Below are 16,421 nucleotides of genomic sequence, written 5' to 3' on the forward strand. Positions count from 1 at the left end.
TGTGAGTGAGTGAAGTGAGTGTGTGAGTGTGTGTTTGTGTGTGTGTGTGTGTGAGTGTGTCTGTCTGTGTGTGTGTGTGTGTGTGTGTGTGTGTGTGTGTGTGCTTCACAGAAATATACAGGAAAAATAGGTAACACTTCATTTTAAGTTGTTCTTGTTACACATGTTACATGTACTTACTATTATAATAACAATAAATTATGCATAATTACATGCAAGTAACCCTAAGCCAAACCCTAATCCTAACCCTAACCATATAGTAAGTACATGTAGGTAATTAATATTACTCTGTAATTATACATTTAAGTACTCTGTAACAAGGACAGCTTAAAATAAAGTCTAACCGAAAAATATTATATTACAGAAACATTATTAATTACAGAACATTAACATTATAATTACAGAAACATTATTAATGTTCAAAATTCAAAAATTAGGAATATAATTTTATTTCAGTTGTGAAGCAGCTCTAAAAAGACAATAGTGTCATTATTCAGTCCAATTCAGTTCAATGATGATTCAGTTCTAATATTTAGTCCTAATATAATTTTTTTTTGCATTGAGTCATTATTTTCATTCGAATTAAACACATTAAATGCATTAGCTCTTAATTACAGAAATGTATCACTGTTAATGATATATATACACACACACACCACCAGTCAAAAGTTTTTAATTATTTTAATTGTTTTAATGTTTTAAGTCTCTTCTGCTCACCTGGACTGCATTTATTTGATCAAAAATTTTGAAATATTATTACAATTTAAAATAGCTTTTTTCTATGTGAATATATTTGAAAATGTAATTTATTTCTGTGATGCGCAGCTGTATTTTCAGCATCATTACTCCAGTCTTCAGTGTCACATGATCTTCAGAAATCATGCTAATATGCTGATTTGCTGCTCAACAAACATTTCTGATTCTTATCAGTTTTTGCAGAATATTTTCATGGAAACCAAGATAAACAGATTATTCAGGGTTGTTCGGATTACTTATATCTATTTAGTGCAATGTTGATTCAGTTTAGTTCTAATATTCTATAGTAACTTCTAAAGATAGTTAAAAAACATTAAAAGAGAGTTTAATTGCATTTGTCTGTGCAATTATAATAATAGAATTGACTTAATTGAAAAAGCAATTAAGATAAAAAAATATGAAACAAAACAAAAATAATGCAAACAAAATTTTAATTTAAAAATAGAATTGCATTATTTTTTAAACAAAAATAATGCAATTCTAATGAGACGTTTTAGATGCTTCAGATGTTTGTGTTGATGTGTGTTTGGTTCTTAGGTGAACCAGCCCAAGTTTAACCAGCGGCGGATCAGCAGCGCTAAGTTCCTGGGTGAGCTGTATAACTACCGTATGGTGGAGTCTGCCGTCATCTTCCGCACGCTCTTCTCCTTCACCTCGTTCGGTGTGAACACAGACGGTTCCCCGAGCCCGCTGGACCCCCCCGAGCACCTGTTCCGCATCCGCTTGGTCTGCACCCTGCTGGACACCTGCGGACAGTACTTCGACCGCGGCTCCAGCAAGAAGAAGCTCGACTGCTTCCTCATTTACTTCCAGGTGAGTGTTTGCCTTTGGACCAGCCAATCACAGACGGATGATCGTGTGCGACGTCTCCTGTGATTGGTGGTAAAACCTGTGTGTGTGTGTGTGAGTGTGAGTGTGAGTGTGTGTGTGTGTGAGTGAGTGTGAGTGAGTGTGAGTGTGAGTGTGAGTGAGTGTGAGTGAGTGTGAGTGAGTGAGTGAGTGAGTGTGTGCGTGCGTGCGTGCGTGCGTGCGTGCGTGCTCAAATATGATCTATTATTGGTGCTGTTATTAATAATGGTTCTTATTACCAATGTTAAAGTTTTTGCTGCTTCATATTTTCGTGGAAACCGTGATACATTTTATTTTTCAGGATTCTTTGATAAATATAAAGTTCAAAAGAACCGCATTTATTTGAAATAATTTTTTTGCAACATTATAAATGTCTTTAATGTCACTTTTGATCAATTCAATGCGTCCTTGATGAATCTTTTTTTTTTTACTCTTTAATTTTTGAATGGTAGTGAATCATGGTTTCCACAAAAAATATTCAACATTGATAATAAGCAGAAATGTTTCTTGAGCAGCAAATCAGCATATTAGAATGATTTCTGAAGATCATGTGACACTGAAGACTGGAGTAATGATGCTGAAAATTCAGCTTTGATCACAGAAATAAATAAAATTTTAACAGATATTCACATAGAAATCAGCTAATTTAAATAGTAATAATATTTCACAATATTACATTTTTTTCTGTATTTTTGACTTCTTTCAAAAACATAAAAAAAATTATTTATTCCATACTGTATATATGATGTTCAGCACAGTTTATTTGTGTGTTTTAGAGGTACGTCTGGTGGAAGAAGAGTCTGGATGTGTGGACTAAAGATCAGCCGTTCCCCATCGACATCGAGTACATGATCACAGACACGCTGGAGCTGCTGCGGCCCAAAATGAAGCTGTGCTCGTCTCTGGATGAGGCCTGTGCTCAAGTCACACAGCTGGAGAGAGAGTTCCTCGTCAAACTGGGTAAAACACTCGTCTGACACTCTGAGTGTGAGTGTGAGTGTGAGTGTGTGTGTGTGTGTGTGTGTGTGTGTGTGTGTACCTGGTCTTTATCACGTTATGGGGACCAAATGTCCCCACAAGGATAGTAATACTAGTAAATTTTGACCTTGTGGGGACATTTTTGAGGTCCCCATGAGGGAGGAAGCTTATAAATCATACAGAATGAGTTTTTTTGAGAAAGTAAAAATGCACAAAGTTTCCTGTGAGGGGTAGGTTTAGGGGTAGGGTTGGTGTAGGACAATAGCACATACAGTTTGTTGAGTGTGTGTGCGCGTGTGCGTGTGTGTGTGTGTGTGTGCGAGAGTGTGTGTGCGTGTGCGTGCGTGCGTGTGTGAGTATGTGTGTGCAGTCATTCTTCTAGTTGTTCTGCTCATGTTTCTGCTCTCCCCGTCGAGCAGCATTCCTCACACTCACACACAGGTTTGTTTAATGCGCTCAGTCATTGACGGCTTCATGCCTGACGTGTGCTGAGAGAAAGACACATTCTTGCGGCGAGTGTAAGAGTATCAGTGATAAAGCAGCTCAGATCCAGAATAGCTCTTCAGGAATGCTGTCGTGTGTTTGTGTGTCTGTCGCCCGGCTGGTTTTAAACTTCAGTCATACTGTAGTGCCGGTTTATTTGTATCCCTTGTGGTCTGGTTTGGTCAGTAGCAGCATTCCTGTGTGTGTGTCCAGGCCTGGAGAAAGACGGCCGCTCCTCCAGCGCCATGGGCGAGAACGAGCCTCTGGATGAGGATGATGATGATGATGAAGACGAGGGAGGAGCCGAGACCGAGGAGCAGTCTGGAAACGAGAGCGAGATGAATGAACCCGAGGAGGAGGTGACTGTTCTCAGACGTGTGATTGACAGCTGTAAACCCCGCCTCCTCTCTCACTGCTCTTACACACAGTTTACTGATGAAGCGCAGAGATGAGAGACGTCACTGATGAGAGCAACAAACCAGCACTAGTCACTACAAGATCAAAATGAAATTCATATGCAAAATAAAAAGCCACCACTTGAATTTGATTGATTTTGGATTTAATGGGTTAACATTTGCCTATAAATGTTTTTCATTTCAAATTAATTATTTTGATTAATATTAATTTAAATAAAAAAATATTTACTAAATACCAATATATTATATTGAAAACTTAAAATTTTATATAATGTATAAAATGTATATAATAATTAATATATATATATGTGTGTTTGTGTGTGTGATTATAATTATTATATAAATTTTATACAGTATATAAAATTATATTTACACATACAAATTATACATACTTATACATCTATTTAATATTAATTAAAATCAAAACCTTTTATCTAGTGCCATATGGTACAAATTACTTTACTTTGATAAAAACCACTTTTGTGAATTTATCAATAAAACATACATACACACAACATATATATATATATATATGTATATGTGTGTGTGTGTGTGTGTATATAATTTGGCATTTCACGTGGAGTGTTTAGAGGCAAATGAGGATGCATTTAACATTTGTGCATTGTTTAATCAGCTAGACTGTGTGTGTTGTTGTGCACGTGTTCAGGAGGGCTCAGACAATGAGGAAGAGGAGCGTGAGGAGGAAGAGGAGAACACCGACTATCTGACCGACTCCAACAAAGAGAACGAGACGGATGAAGAGAATAACGTGAGTGTGAGGTCGGGCTGAAGCGGAGGTTTGCCGGTTTCTCTGAGCTCTGAGCTAACGCTGATGTTTGTGTCGCTCAGGAGGTCACTCTCCGCGGCGGAGGACTCAAACACGTGGCGTGTGCCGAGGACGAGGACTTCATCCAGGCGCTGGACAAAATGATGCTGGAAAACCTGCAGGTGCACAAACACTCTCTAAACCGTCTCCTCTACATGCTTCTGAGAGCAAAACTGACCCTTTTGACTTTCTTAAGATCGTCACATTTGTAGATTTGTGGCTTCAAGTCCAGCTCTGACTGCTTTGAGTTCTAGTGTACTGCTGAAAGTGTGCTTTTATTTGATAAAACTACACCATTAAAGTAGTCAGTAGCACTTGTGTGCTCTATTCCAACCAAGTCATATGGTCTATTTTTATGATGCTTTAATGGTGTATTCTTGTCAGTTTTGGGGTTTAAAAGCTGTGGTCACTATGACCGCTTTATATGGAAAACAGCTGCTTCAAAATTTTCTATCCACAAAAAAATAACAGCATTTAAGTTTGAAACAACACGAGGAGGAATAAAAATAATCGCTTCAGCTTGAATATTTATATCTGCATTTTTAACATATAGCTGTGCAATGAGAAATTATGCAGGAAGTAGAAATTAAATAACAATGGTGCAAATAAAGGTGGTTTGAAGTTGTTTAATTAAACAAAGATTATTGGTGTACACTTTACAAGAAAATACTATTTCAGTCTTTCTACTTTTAAAATTTCATGTTTAATTCGATGTATTGCTTTTTTTTTGTAATTATGTTTCTTAACAATTAATCTGTATTAATCTTAATTAAGTTAATAAATTAAAAATAATTTTAAAATATACATTTTAAAATTATTTTTAAAATAAAATTTAACTTAGTTATTAATTAACAGTTAAATTGGTGCCAAAATTACAAATCACATTTAATTCCTCATATAAATAATTTAATAGTTTTTTGCTACTTGATGCAAAGTAAAATAAATGTAATTTAATTTAACATTTTATTTAATTATAAATTATTGCAAAATACATTTACATAAATAATAACAAAAATAATTAAATTATTTAAACAAAGAAATAAATGTGATATTTGTCTTTATTAAAATACTTTCTCATATAGCTTAATATCTCAGTTTATCCAAAGAAATAACACACATGATCTTTAAGAATAAATTTAATTTAATTAATTGAAAATGTAATTGAATTACAGATTAGTGTGCAATAATTACATTTTAATTAAATGAGTGCAAAATAAATTTTAATAAAATTAAAATAAGAAAATAGCAAGAATTGTAACAAAAATATTAAAAAAATTAAATGTGGTTTTGATCTTTTTTATGTAAAAAATATGCAATATATATATTCAAGTTATATATCTGGGTTTCTGCAAGTATATCTTAATGTGTGAGCTGGATAAAACCTTCTGTTGACTCTGTGCGTGTGTGTGGCGACACCATGCAGTTCGTCATGCTCACACGCAAGGGCAACAAACAGCAGGTACAGCGTGAGTGTGTGTGTGTGTGTTGGAATGGTTCAGGTCTACAGGGTGTGTTCAGGATGTGGCTCTGGGAGTGTAAACTATAGATACACACACACACAGCGTCTTTGTTTTCAGTCTGCTGGTGTCTCAGTGACCCAGTTTAACCCTTCACAGTCTTTCAGAAACTTGACATCCGTCTGACATTCTGTACTTGTTTTCTTTCTGTCTCTCACTACATTTGTATCGCCAGTGCGTTTTTAACATATAGCTGTGCGCAATGAGATTATTATGCTAAAATATAATAACAATAGTGCAAGTTTTTAGTATTTAAAATAAATTTAATTAAACATTTAGTAAAAGTGCAAAATATTTATTTTTAAAATACTTTTTGTTAATATATTTTATCATAGCTTAATATTTAATCCACAGAAATGACACACGTGATCTTTAAGAATAATGTAATATTTAATCATTTAATTTTTAATTAAAACATTTAATTCAATTCTAAAATAGTGCACAATAAATTTAAATAAAATTAAATTAAGAAAGTAGCAAAAAATAATTGAATGATTTAAACAAGGAATTAAGCTATGAGCTAAGCTATAATTATTTTAACAAAATTTTAACAAAAATGACAAATATTAAATTTAATTCCTTCTATAGATAATGTAATTATTTTTGTTAATTTCTGATACTTTCTAGAGCAAAGTAAAGTTTAATTAATTTTAATTTAATTCAAATTTAATTTAAACAATTATTTAAGTTTAAAATAATTAAATTGTGATTTTTTGTATTTTTTGTTAAAGTATCACATATTTTCTCATAACTTAATATCTCAGTTCATCCACCGAAATGATGTGCAAGATCTTAAATAAATTAATACAAAATTTTATTCAAATATTATTGCAAAAAAAAAGTAGCAAAATAGCAAATAAATATAAAATATAATTCAGTTATATGTCATTTTATTTTATTTTTTCACAAAGAAAGTAGCACAAAAGTAATAAAAATAATGTAATTATTTAAACAGAATTAAAGGTAATACTGCTGACCCCTTTAAAATTTAAATTAATTTTTATTACAATTGTATTAATTCTATATTATTATTTAGTATTCATGATATTTTGTTATTTATTAATATTATTATATTTTCATTTTATTAAAATACATTTAATTATTATTATTTTTATATATTGTATATTTATATAAATATTATATTTTAATAAATAATAACAATAACTTTTATTTTATTAATTACTGTTAGTAGTTTATATTAATATTGATATATCATTAAAAAAAATTGGCCAAATTGTGCCTGGAGCAATTTTTATTTTTCATTTTTATTTTTTATAAAAATTGTATTTGCAAGTTTCAATGTAAAAATAATAAAATTAGTAAATAATAAAATCGCTATTACATTTTTCCCCAAATTGTGCAGCCCTACCCACAACACCTTGTAGTTGTAACTTCTACTAGAACGTAGAACGTCATCGTGTAGCCTAGATAGGCAGCTCACTTGTGTTTGGAACAAACTGACCCCTGACCTTTGACCCTGTTTACCGCAGGAGACGCTGATGATGTAAGACTGAGCAAACGAGTCAAAGAGAGACATGGAGAGATGGACAGCGGTGCTGCTCTGGGACGGAGACAGCGTCACCACGGCAACCAGAGATGAGCCGCATCAGCTGGTGGACACGGATGGGAACACACACACACACACATATATATACACACGCTGGGCTGAAATGTCTCAGCATGGACACACAGGATGGAGGTGGTTTTATTTTGCCAGGAACCGCTTGATGGTTCGATAGCGAGCGAACGGAGACTCTTAACGGAGGAAAACTCAGTGTTTTTGTTCTTCAGACAAACTTTGGGACGTGTTCTGATCTTTCTCCTGATGTTTTTTCTCACTGAGCGAGACGTGCATGGGCTGAACGCAGCTGCTAACACGTTCGCTGTTGCAGTAAAGTGACTTCCTGTGACCGTGAGAATGCTTGTTTGTGTCTGTGCTCTCAAACACTCACCAGCTTGTTTTACAGCCGTCGTGAGACGCTGAACTCACTAACTAGTGCAGCTGATCAGATGCAGTCGAGCCGGACGCAAACACACGCCTGTGGGAGGACTGGTAACGTGAACGTCTGTTTATCTGCTGAAGGCCTGTAAGTTTGGGACCCTTTTAAGCATCTTTAAAATACAAATATTGATAGAAACAACTTAAATCGCCCCCAGAGGCTATTTTAGTACATGATTTGCAGCTTATCCTGTCTATACACGTTATTAAAGTTCATAAAACCACAACATGATTAAATTCAGCTTGACAAATGTACTTTAAATATTACCGTAATGAGATATTAAAAATGATTTTTCAATGCAAAAAAAGTATTTTCTTTCTAAACTTCTTAATGCATAGATTTTGTGAGATTCACCTTTGTGCGGTTTCTGATTTAGTACTTTCCTCTTCTCTGTGTTTTTCATTTGTACCGTGCTTCGAATTTGTGATTTTTCTAGTCTTTTCATTGACTCGACTGATTAAATGTCACGCTTGGTGAATGTTTGTGAATCTCTAAATCCCTGTTTTGCATCTAATGCGTTCCAGATTCAACATTATCTGTAACGTTCAGTTGCAACTGAACCATGACGGGTTTAATTGAATTTATTCAGAAACAATCACTGAAAATTAAAGATCTTCACCAATGCAAGAACATTTACATTTACACAAAGAGGTGGAAATAAACTGTTGCTTTGTTTCCTGTGTGTATGTGTTTATAGTGGCGTCACATGTTCACAATCATGCATTCGGAGTCCTTCAATAACTGCTTCAATGAAAGCAAAAAACCGGAGTCGTGAAAAAAAAAACTAAAAACATACATACACTAACACTCGTGCTCATTCACACTGGAATCCACATTACATACACTACAGGTAAAATACAACCGCGTGTGATTGGTGGTGATTTCAGTCCCATGTGACTAACAACATGTTCCAGATCTAGATTTGGATGGCTGTGGTTTAGTGTAGGAGGAACTAAACTTACATTTACGAGACCTTCTGCATGTTTGAAGAGAAAGATCTCCACCTGACAACCAACATCCAAACCCACAATTCAACATCCAGAGAGCAAAAATACAACATTATCATAGACACACTACCTGCTGAGAGACCACATGTGAGATATTTCTCTAGGAAGACCCTTGAGGTAATTCTTGCGTACAGTCTGGGTTCTTCAGAAATAACGAAAACGTAAAAATGGAAGAGCAAAAAAAAAAATTTGAAAGTGAAAGTAAAAGTGAAACTAAATAAAAAACAGTAAAAATATAAGAATGAAACAAACCAAAACACAATAAAAATACAAAAACTGTCGAAATAAAACCATAAATGTGACCCTGGAGCACAAAAGCAGTCTCAAGTCGCTGGGGTATATTTGTAGCAATAGCCAACAATACATAAGCAAAAAAAACTACAGTAAAAATCCAAAAAATTGAGAGAAAAAAAACGCAATTAAGTTAATTAGTTCATTGGTTCGTCAATTGAAACGTCAGGGGGAGAGTCATCAGTCACATGACAATTAAGACTCGAGTGACTGGCTCAGTTCTGGAACCATGTGACCATGATGCAAACATGGCTGAAGCAGGCCGTGTGCTTCCACAGCATGCTCAACAACTTCACAAACTACATTTAAAACTGATGCAAATGTTTTCAGAGATCTGTAACTTCTAAGCAGGCGTGTGTGAGTGTTACCTGTGGCTTTTTCTCCAAACTTGCATTTGAAACTCAATCAAAAAGTCTTGCTGCTGTCCAACAGATGATCATTGGTTAAATCATAGCTTATCAGTTGTTTATGTACTGGAGTCTACATGTTATTAGTTAGTAGCGTATGAACATTTAAGGCGTGTTTCTCAGCAGACCTAGCTTGCGTAGTGCATCACGTCTGGCCTCATCTGTGGCTCCTCTCCCAGAAAACTGCACCGTTATTCCCTGAGTGCGGAAGGACGGCTTTGGCAAAGATTTGCGGCGTAACTCTGGGGACAGCGGAGCGGAGCGTGGTTTTGGAGCCGGAGCTGGCAGCTGCTTCACAGGCGCTTCAGAGTGTGACGCTTTCCTCTTGGGTAAGCCTTCATTTGAAGTCCTGTTTGAGCTGGAGTTGTCCTCTTTTACTGGGGTGATGGTCTTGGTTTGGGTGCCGTGCTTTGGATGGGATGGAGTCACGACTCGCGATCTGCTGCCGAAGTTGTTGAGACGGACATCTGAAGACTCTGTTTTGGGCACTGAAGATGAGCGGTACTCGGTCCTGAAGGACAATGTGGGGTTTAGCATGATGCTCTTACCGCCATAGCTGTTGAAATCGCTGTGTGTGACTTCGGCACTCGTCAAAGTTGGTGCGGGGCTAGATTTGGTTTGGCAGTGGTCTGTAGTGTCTGCGTCGGTGGTAGTGTTAGCTGGATTGGTAATGTTGAGCGTAGTGCTGAAATTCGATGAATGCATGACGGATTGCGTTCGCCTCTGAGCAAGTCCGAGCTTCGAAAGCGCCTCCATCCTAGACTTGTCTGGCGTCGGATCTCGAAACGAAATGCTCCGTATGGGAAGGTTGCGCACGCAGGCCGGTTCTCCGCCATCCAAAGGGTGCGCCGTGCCGGAGAGGCTCGAGAGCATCTGCGCCCGGCGCTCCTGAACGCTGACGGCTTCGGCGGCGATCGAGTGGGGAATGTGTTCGCGGCTGCCCAGTAACATGCTGATTTTGTCGGGAAAACGCGTGGGCTTGGCGTGGGTCGGAGGGCCGTGTTTGGTCGAGGGGTTCGGTGGCGACTCTAGACTGCGTCTGCGCTGGAGCAGCTGCGATGCAGACGTGCCGCCTGCGCCCTGGTGCTCGGCGATCTTGCTGGCGATTACTACCGGGGTGGGAACTGAACCTGCGGGCGGCTGGTGTCCAAATTGCGGCCCGTCTGAGACGTCCAGGTCACGTTTCGGCTTCACTTCAAAATGGGTCTCCGGGGGTATAATCAGCTGTTGGAAATCTGATGAGGCAAACGCATTTAAAGTTGGGTTAATGCAGCTCCGATGGTGCAAAAATGTTATATGTAGAAATATGTAAGGACAACACTCAATATGACTAATCTAAAGAAATTTATTTAAAAGTGTCAATCGCTTTACTTGTAAAGACATTAGGTCTCATTCACTAAGTGTGAATATGCACAAATATGTGTGTTTGTGTGAATTCAGCAAGCAAGTGTTTTCATTAACATCATGATTCATAAGTAAATTTCATACTTTAAAAAAAAAAAATTTAATTAGGGATGTCCCAAGCCGATCGGGGCCAATCAAGCAATTTTTAACTGATCCGTATCAGCTCTCCTCAGCCCGATCCTTTTTACGTCAGCTGTCATGCCGGTGTCATGCAGTAGGTGGCGGTATATGCCTTTTAAGTGGGTTTGCCAACCATCATTAAAAAGGAAAGAAGCAGCTCAAACGTGCGTGCGTACCGTGCTACAACCAGTGAGGTCTGTTCTAGCGCCTCGCACACACGCTTGATTCTGTGTTCAGTGTATTTTATGCACACTTTTGTAGTGATCCCTCATTAATTTATCGTATACTTTTATCTGTCGTCTGACTATCCGAGACGTCGTTGTTATAACGCGTTGCTATGGGATGCGTCTTGCTTTGGATTTGGCTGATAGACTGGCATTCTAACATCGCGAGCTTCATGCTTTCTAACCTTATCTCCACATTTATTATTCTGTTTATTGTACATATAAAACACAAGAAGTTTATATCAGCAGTCCCATATTTATAATTGTAACCAGTCTGTTTACATTGTCTACCATTGTAACATGTTTACATCTACCAATGTCTTTATACAGTGTGTGTATACATAGTGTATCTTATGTGTGTGTGTATATATATATATTACATTTATTACATTTAATCATTAAGCAGACGCTTTTTTTTTTTTTTTTTCAAATATTACTTTTACTTTCTGCACAACTTTGTATACATTGGATTGATTAAATTAACTTTAATGTACCTGAATTGTGCACCAAACACTAGGAATATACAAGTATCGGATCGGGACTCCGTATCGGCAGATACTCCATATTCAATGACTCTGATCGGATATGGGGCACAAAAAACCTGAACCTAATTTTAATTTTCATTAACTTTCATTAATAGATATTTCATCACCATCAGCTAATTGCAACTAAAAACAAATTAAATATAAATTAAAACATAAATAACAATTAAGTTATGAATAATATCACTTAAATTATATAGTTAATTATAATAAATATAATTTAAGTATTAATTAAAATATTAGATGAAAATTAGAAATGGTGCCTTGGCAATCAACTTTCTACCTGGAAATAAATAAATAACTAATACAAAAAATAAATTAAACCTAAATACTAATTTTAAAAACAAACAAAAATTACAATAAATTTTCATTTTGTTAACATTGGTTAACTACCTTAGATAACATGACCTAACAATAGAAAATACTGCTAAAGCATTTATTAATCTTAATATTAATTTCAACATTTTACATTTTTAAAAAAAAGCTGTCGTTTTATTTTATTTAATAGATCTGATCTAATTCTTTTTTTTTTAACTAACATTAACTACAGAAGATTAATACATACTGTAACAAATTGCTCATTATTAATGTTAATGCATTAATGTTAACTAATGGGACCTTATTGTAAAGTGTTGCCAAAAAAACTAATGATAAAAATGATAAAAGCATGCAACAAAATTACTAAAACTAATTGTTAATTTGTAACTACAAATTAAAATGAAAACTGAAAATATAAAAATTAAAGCTAATTCAATAACTATAATGGTATATAAATGATACTAAACTAAAACTGGTTATGAATTTGTAATACGTTCTCCTGTGCATATATAAATAAAAAATAGTCTACGCAATTATTAGTGAATGAGACCCATTGTCTGGTCTTTTGCTGTACAATGTTTATGAAGATTAGCTTGAACACTCTAAAACATAGTTTCATGTACAGTATTTTGTCCTTATTACAGCTAAAGAAGCAACATGTTGGATATCATTGCTGATTTGACGACATCTTGTATCCTCTGGTTATGTTTGGAATAGCCTAGCATCCTACTCCTACGGTGTATATGTGTTACAATATGCAAATTGTACGCACAAAATTCCCTGATGGCCGACTGCATTTGCTAAACAAATTCTTTGTGCAATTTCAAAATTGCCGAATGTGGAGATGCATGTTTTTCATTGGATTGTTTACATTTTTAAGATTGCATTTGGACTTCACTGCTGAATACAGCATGCACTTGAAGTCATGTGACAATGCTTTATTGCAGAACTTTGATCTTTGCATAATGCATTTTGTTTAAAAAAAAATAGTAAGCACTATATAGTGTGCATATATACTATAGTATAGTGTGCAGTTACTAACTTTTCAGAGCACAGCTTTTTGCATGTTTAGGATGAAGTTTTATTTTGATTAAAAGCAGAATTGTAATGTTTTCTGTGGTTTATATTGAGTAGTTGTGTTCAGGTACCTGGCATGACGGGCAGCGTGTCTTTCTGTTTGCTGGCATCGGGTGTAGGGTGCACCAGATCAATGATATCATGATCTACAGGGCTGGGATGTCGAGCTGTAGTGTATGAGAGCGGACGCTCCACCGCAAGCCTGTGGTTGCCTGCGGATATTCCTGTCCTCTCATCGTCCTCCTCCAGGGAGCCGATGGTCTCCTCAAAGAACAAAATACACTCCCGCTCCTCCAGACTGAGGAACTGCAGATCATCATCCTAGAGAGAGAGAAGGAGTCAAGTAAGTAATGTACACTACCGGGCAAATGCTCATGAAGGCTGCATTTATTTGATCAAAAATACAGTAAAATTTTGAAATATTATTGTAATTTAAAATAGCTGGTTTCTATGTGAATATACAGTAAAATGTAATTTATTCCTGTGATGCGCAGCTGTATTTTCAGCATCATTACTCCAGTCTTCAGTGTCACATGATCTTCAGAAATCATTGTAATATGCTGATTTGCTGCTCCAGAAACATTTCTGATTATTATCAATGCTGAAAACAGTTGTGCTGCAGAATATTTTTGTGGAAACCGTGATGCTTTTTCTTTTCAGGGTTCTTTGATGAATAGAAAGTTCAAATGAACAGCATTTATTTGAAATAGAAGTCTTTTGTAACATTAGAAATGTCGTGTGTGTGTGTGTGTGTGTGAGAAAATCGGTAACACTTTACAATAAGGTCGCATTTTTATTATCATGCATGACCAAACATGAACTATTTTATTTTTACAGCATTCATTAATCTTTGTTAATGTTAGTTAATAAAAATGTTCATGTTAGTGCATTAACAGATGCAACTTGTGTATTAGTGAATGTTTAACTTGCTATGAATGCTATACTAGTATTGGATCATGTTAACTAATATAATAAACTAATGTTTACCTTACTGTAAGGTGTTACCTTAAAATCTAATATTTTAGCTCAAATGGGTTCAGCTGAGAAAATAGTGTGGGAGTCTCTAGTGTGTTTATGACATGATGCATTATGCACTGCAGTCTACACGACTGAATTTGTTTCCCATAATCATAAACCTGCTGATTTAAACAATGCACGTGCTTTGTGACCTCCAGAGATCAGTCGGCTGTCAGTGTGAGTGTTTCAGAGGTGGATGCCTCTCTCTGCTCAAGCAGCAGAACACAGACTCTACTCATGCTGCTCGCACAGGTGTGTGTGTGTGTGTGTGTGTGAGAACAGTGGGTTGCTTGTTCATCGCCCCGCGAACACACCCTTCACCCTGAACGGCCCCTCTGTAAGCCATGCTGCCTGCGCACACATTGCATCACCTTTGAGGGCTGCTTTTAGTCTGTGCCATTAGATATTCAGAAAACAAGCGGCAGACAGAAGCAGGACTGGCTTTTCTTCACAGCTGATGGTTTGAGTGCTATTCCTTTATCACAAACACAGGTCTGGAGTGTTTTGTTCAAGCAGTTATCAAGTTACAATCAGCACAATCATGTCATGAGGAAATGATTGAGTGCGAGTGAGAGAGAGCATCAATCCATCAGAACGCTTTGAGCCATATAAATATAGTATGTCAAAATAATTAAGATGGTATGCATACTACTATTTGTACAGAGTTTATATGTATAGCTGTGCACAGTATGCAATTTGTATGCATTTAGTTCCCTGATGATGTACTATATTTGCTAAAAGTCTGCCAAGAGTGGATAAAAAAAATAGTTTCTGTACACAATTACAAAATTAATTGAATAATCAATAAACATCTTAATTCAAGCAATAGGAAGAGCTCATTCTGCACACTCAGTCTATGGTTAAAAATCTATATTTAAATGCATATTTTTCATTGGATTGTTTTTTTTTTAAGATTACAAATCTTAATTGTATAAGATATATTAAAATAACGCAGACTTGTGTTTTCTGAAGAAAACGTGAGTGATGTTTGAACATGGAAAAAGTTACTATTATAGGTTTTATTATTATTATGACTTTTTTTTTGTCATTTTAATTAAGTTTTAGTAATTTTTAATGGTGTAGTGACGTTTTTGTCATTTATGCCTAAAATAATTATTTTATTTTAGTTATTAAAATATTAATTTATTTTTGTTATTATTATTATAAAAATATGATCTAAAAGTATAATTTATAATAAATACTATTTACATTTTTTTTATTTCAAGTGATGTTTTACTATGGGTTTAGTTTTTCGGGGTTTTTTACTATAATGATCTTGATTGCAATGTGGTTGCTAAGAGTTTCTAAATGGTTGCTAGGTGGATTCTTACCGTCTTGCATGAATCAGGTTTTTGTGATCTTCTGGTCTCTAAATATGGCCGAGGTTCTCGTTCAGTGTGCATCTGTGGGATGCTTCCACCTGTTTTATCGTCCACCTTCACCAATAAAACCGACTTAATTGTAATCATGTGTCCGCTTGTTTAAAGCAACAGGAATCGTTCGTGTCTGGTTTGTTTAAATCACTAATCCTAAGTGTTAGCGGTGATAATAGTGATGCTTGTCTTAAAACCATCCGAGTGTCGTTCAGAACCTGCTGGTTTTGTGTAGATGATCGTGTGATGTGCATGCTGTTAGACTGCATTCTTGTCTTTACTACAGACTCGCGTTCCTCTGAAACGTCAGCGTATGAGACGCAGTGAGTAAAGGCTCTCTAACACACACCACACCTGTCCGCCGAAACACAATGAGCGTCCCGTCATGCTTTAAAGACGAAGGAACTGGTTTCTCTGCTTGTGTGATTCTGGCATGAATCGGAGTTTGTGAATGCGTGGGTTATTTCCTTCATGTATAATGTCTTGATCAGAAATAAGGTAGGGTTTGGCTCGGCTGTCGTCATCATAATTAGCTTTACGTAAAAACGATACACGTCCTGGTTAATACTCACAGGAGCGTCGTTCAGGCCGTAGTGAAGCGTCTGGCCGTTGTGCATGTGGACATCCATCGTGAAAGGGTCGGGCAGTAAAGGTCAGGGGTCGTGTGAAATGGTCTGAGCATCTCCACGCACCCGACTGACCGGCTTCATGTGATGCACCTGGAACACACGATATAAGTATATATGGTTAAACTGAACGGTTGAGGTGAACTTACAAATGAGGACAACAGAAGCAATCAATTGTAGTATTAAAACA

General features: G+C 36.0%; 2 protein-coding genes across 2 annotated transcripts in view; one reads left to right on the forward strand and one right to left on the reverse strand.

The window, feature by feature from the left end:
* LOC107707109 (regulator of nonsense transcripts 2-like) overlaps nt 1-4,942 on the forward strand; it is a gene marked incomplete at its 5' end in the record, with an annotated part of 16,384 nt that extends 11,442 nt beyond the window's left edge. Inside the window, 5 exons of the mRNA XM_016511013.1 lie at nt 1,294-1,569; nt 2,382-2,565; nt 3,280-3,425; nt 4,150-4,251; nt 4,332-4,942. Coding sequence (XP_016366499.1) covers nt 1,294-1,569; nt 2,382-2,565; nt 3,280-3,425; nt 4,150-4,251; nt 4,332-4,520 — 897 coding nt within the window. The remainder of the gene's footprint in view (nt 1-1,293; nt 1,570-2,381; nt 2,566-3,279; nt 3,426-4,149; nt 4,252-4,331) is intronic.
* Nucleotides 4,943-9,210: 4,268 nt separating this feature from the next.
* Nucleotides 9,211-16,421, reverse strand: part of LOC107707111 (proline and serine-rich protein 2-like) — an 8,131-nt gene continuing 920 nt past the window's right edge. The window contains exons 2-4 of the mRNA XM_016511014.1: nt 16,178-16,324; nt 13,287-13,536; nt 9,211-10,765 (exon numbers count right to left, since the gene is read on the reverse strand). Coding sequence (XP_016366500.1) covers nt 9,636-10,765; nt 13,287-13,536; nt 16,178-16,234 — 1,437 coding nt within the window. The 5' untranslated portion in view covers nt 16,235-16,324 and the 3' untranslated portion in view covers nt 9,211-9,635. The remainder of the gene's footprint in view (nt 10,766-13,286; nt 13,537-16,177; nt 16,325-16,421) is intronic.

This window comes from Sinocyclocheilus rhinocerous, unplaced genomic scaffold (genome assembly GCF_001515625.1).
Source record: "Sinocyclocheilus rhinocerous isolate Xijiao unplaced genomic scaffold, SAMN03320098_v1.1 scaffold2160, whole genome shotgun sequence".
NCBI classification, from domain to species: Eukaryota; Metazoa; Chordata; class Actinopteri; order Cypriniformes; family Cyprinidae; genus Sinocyclocheilus; species Sinocyclocheilus rhinocerous.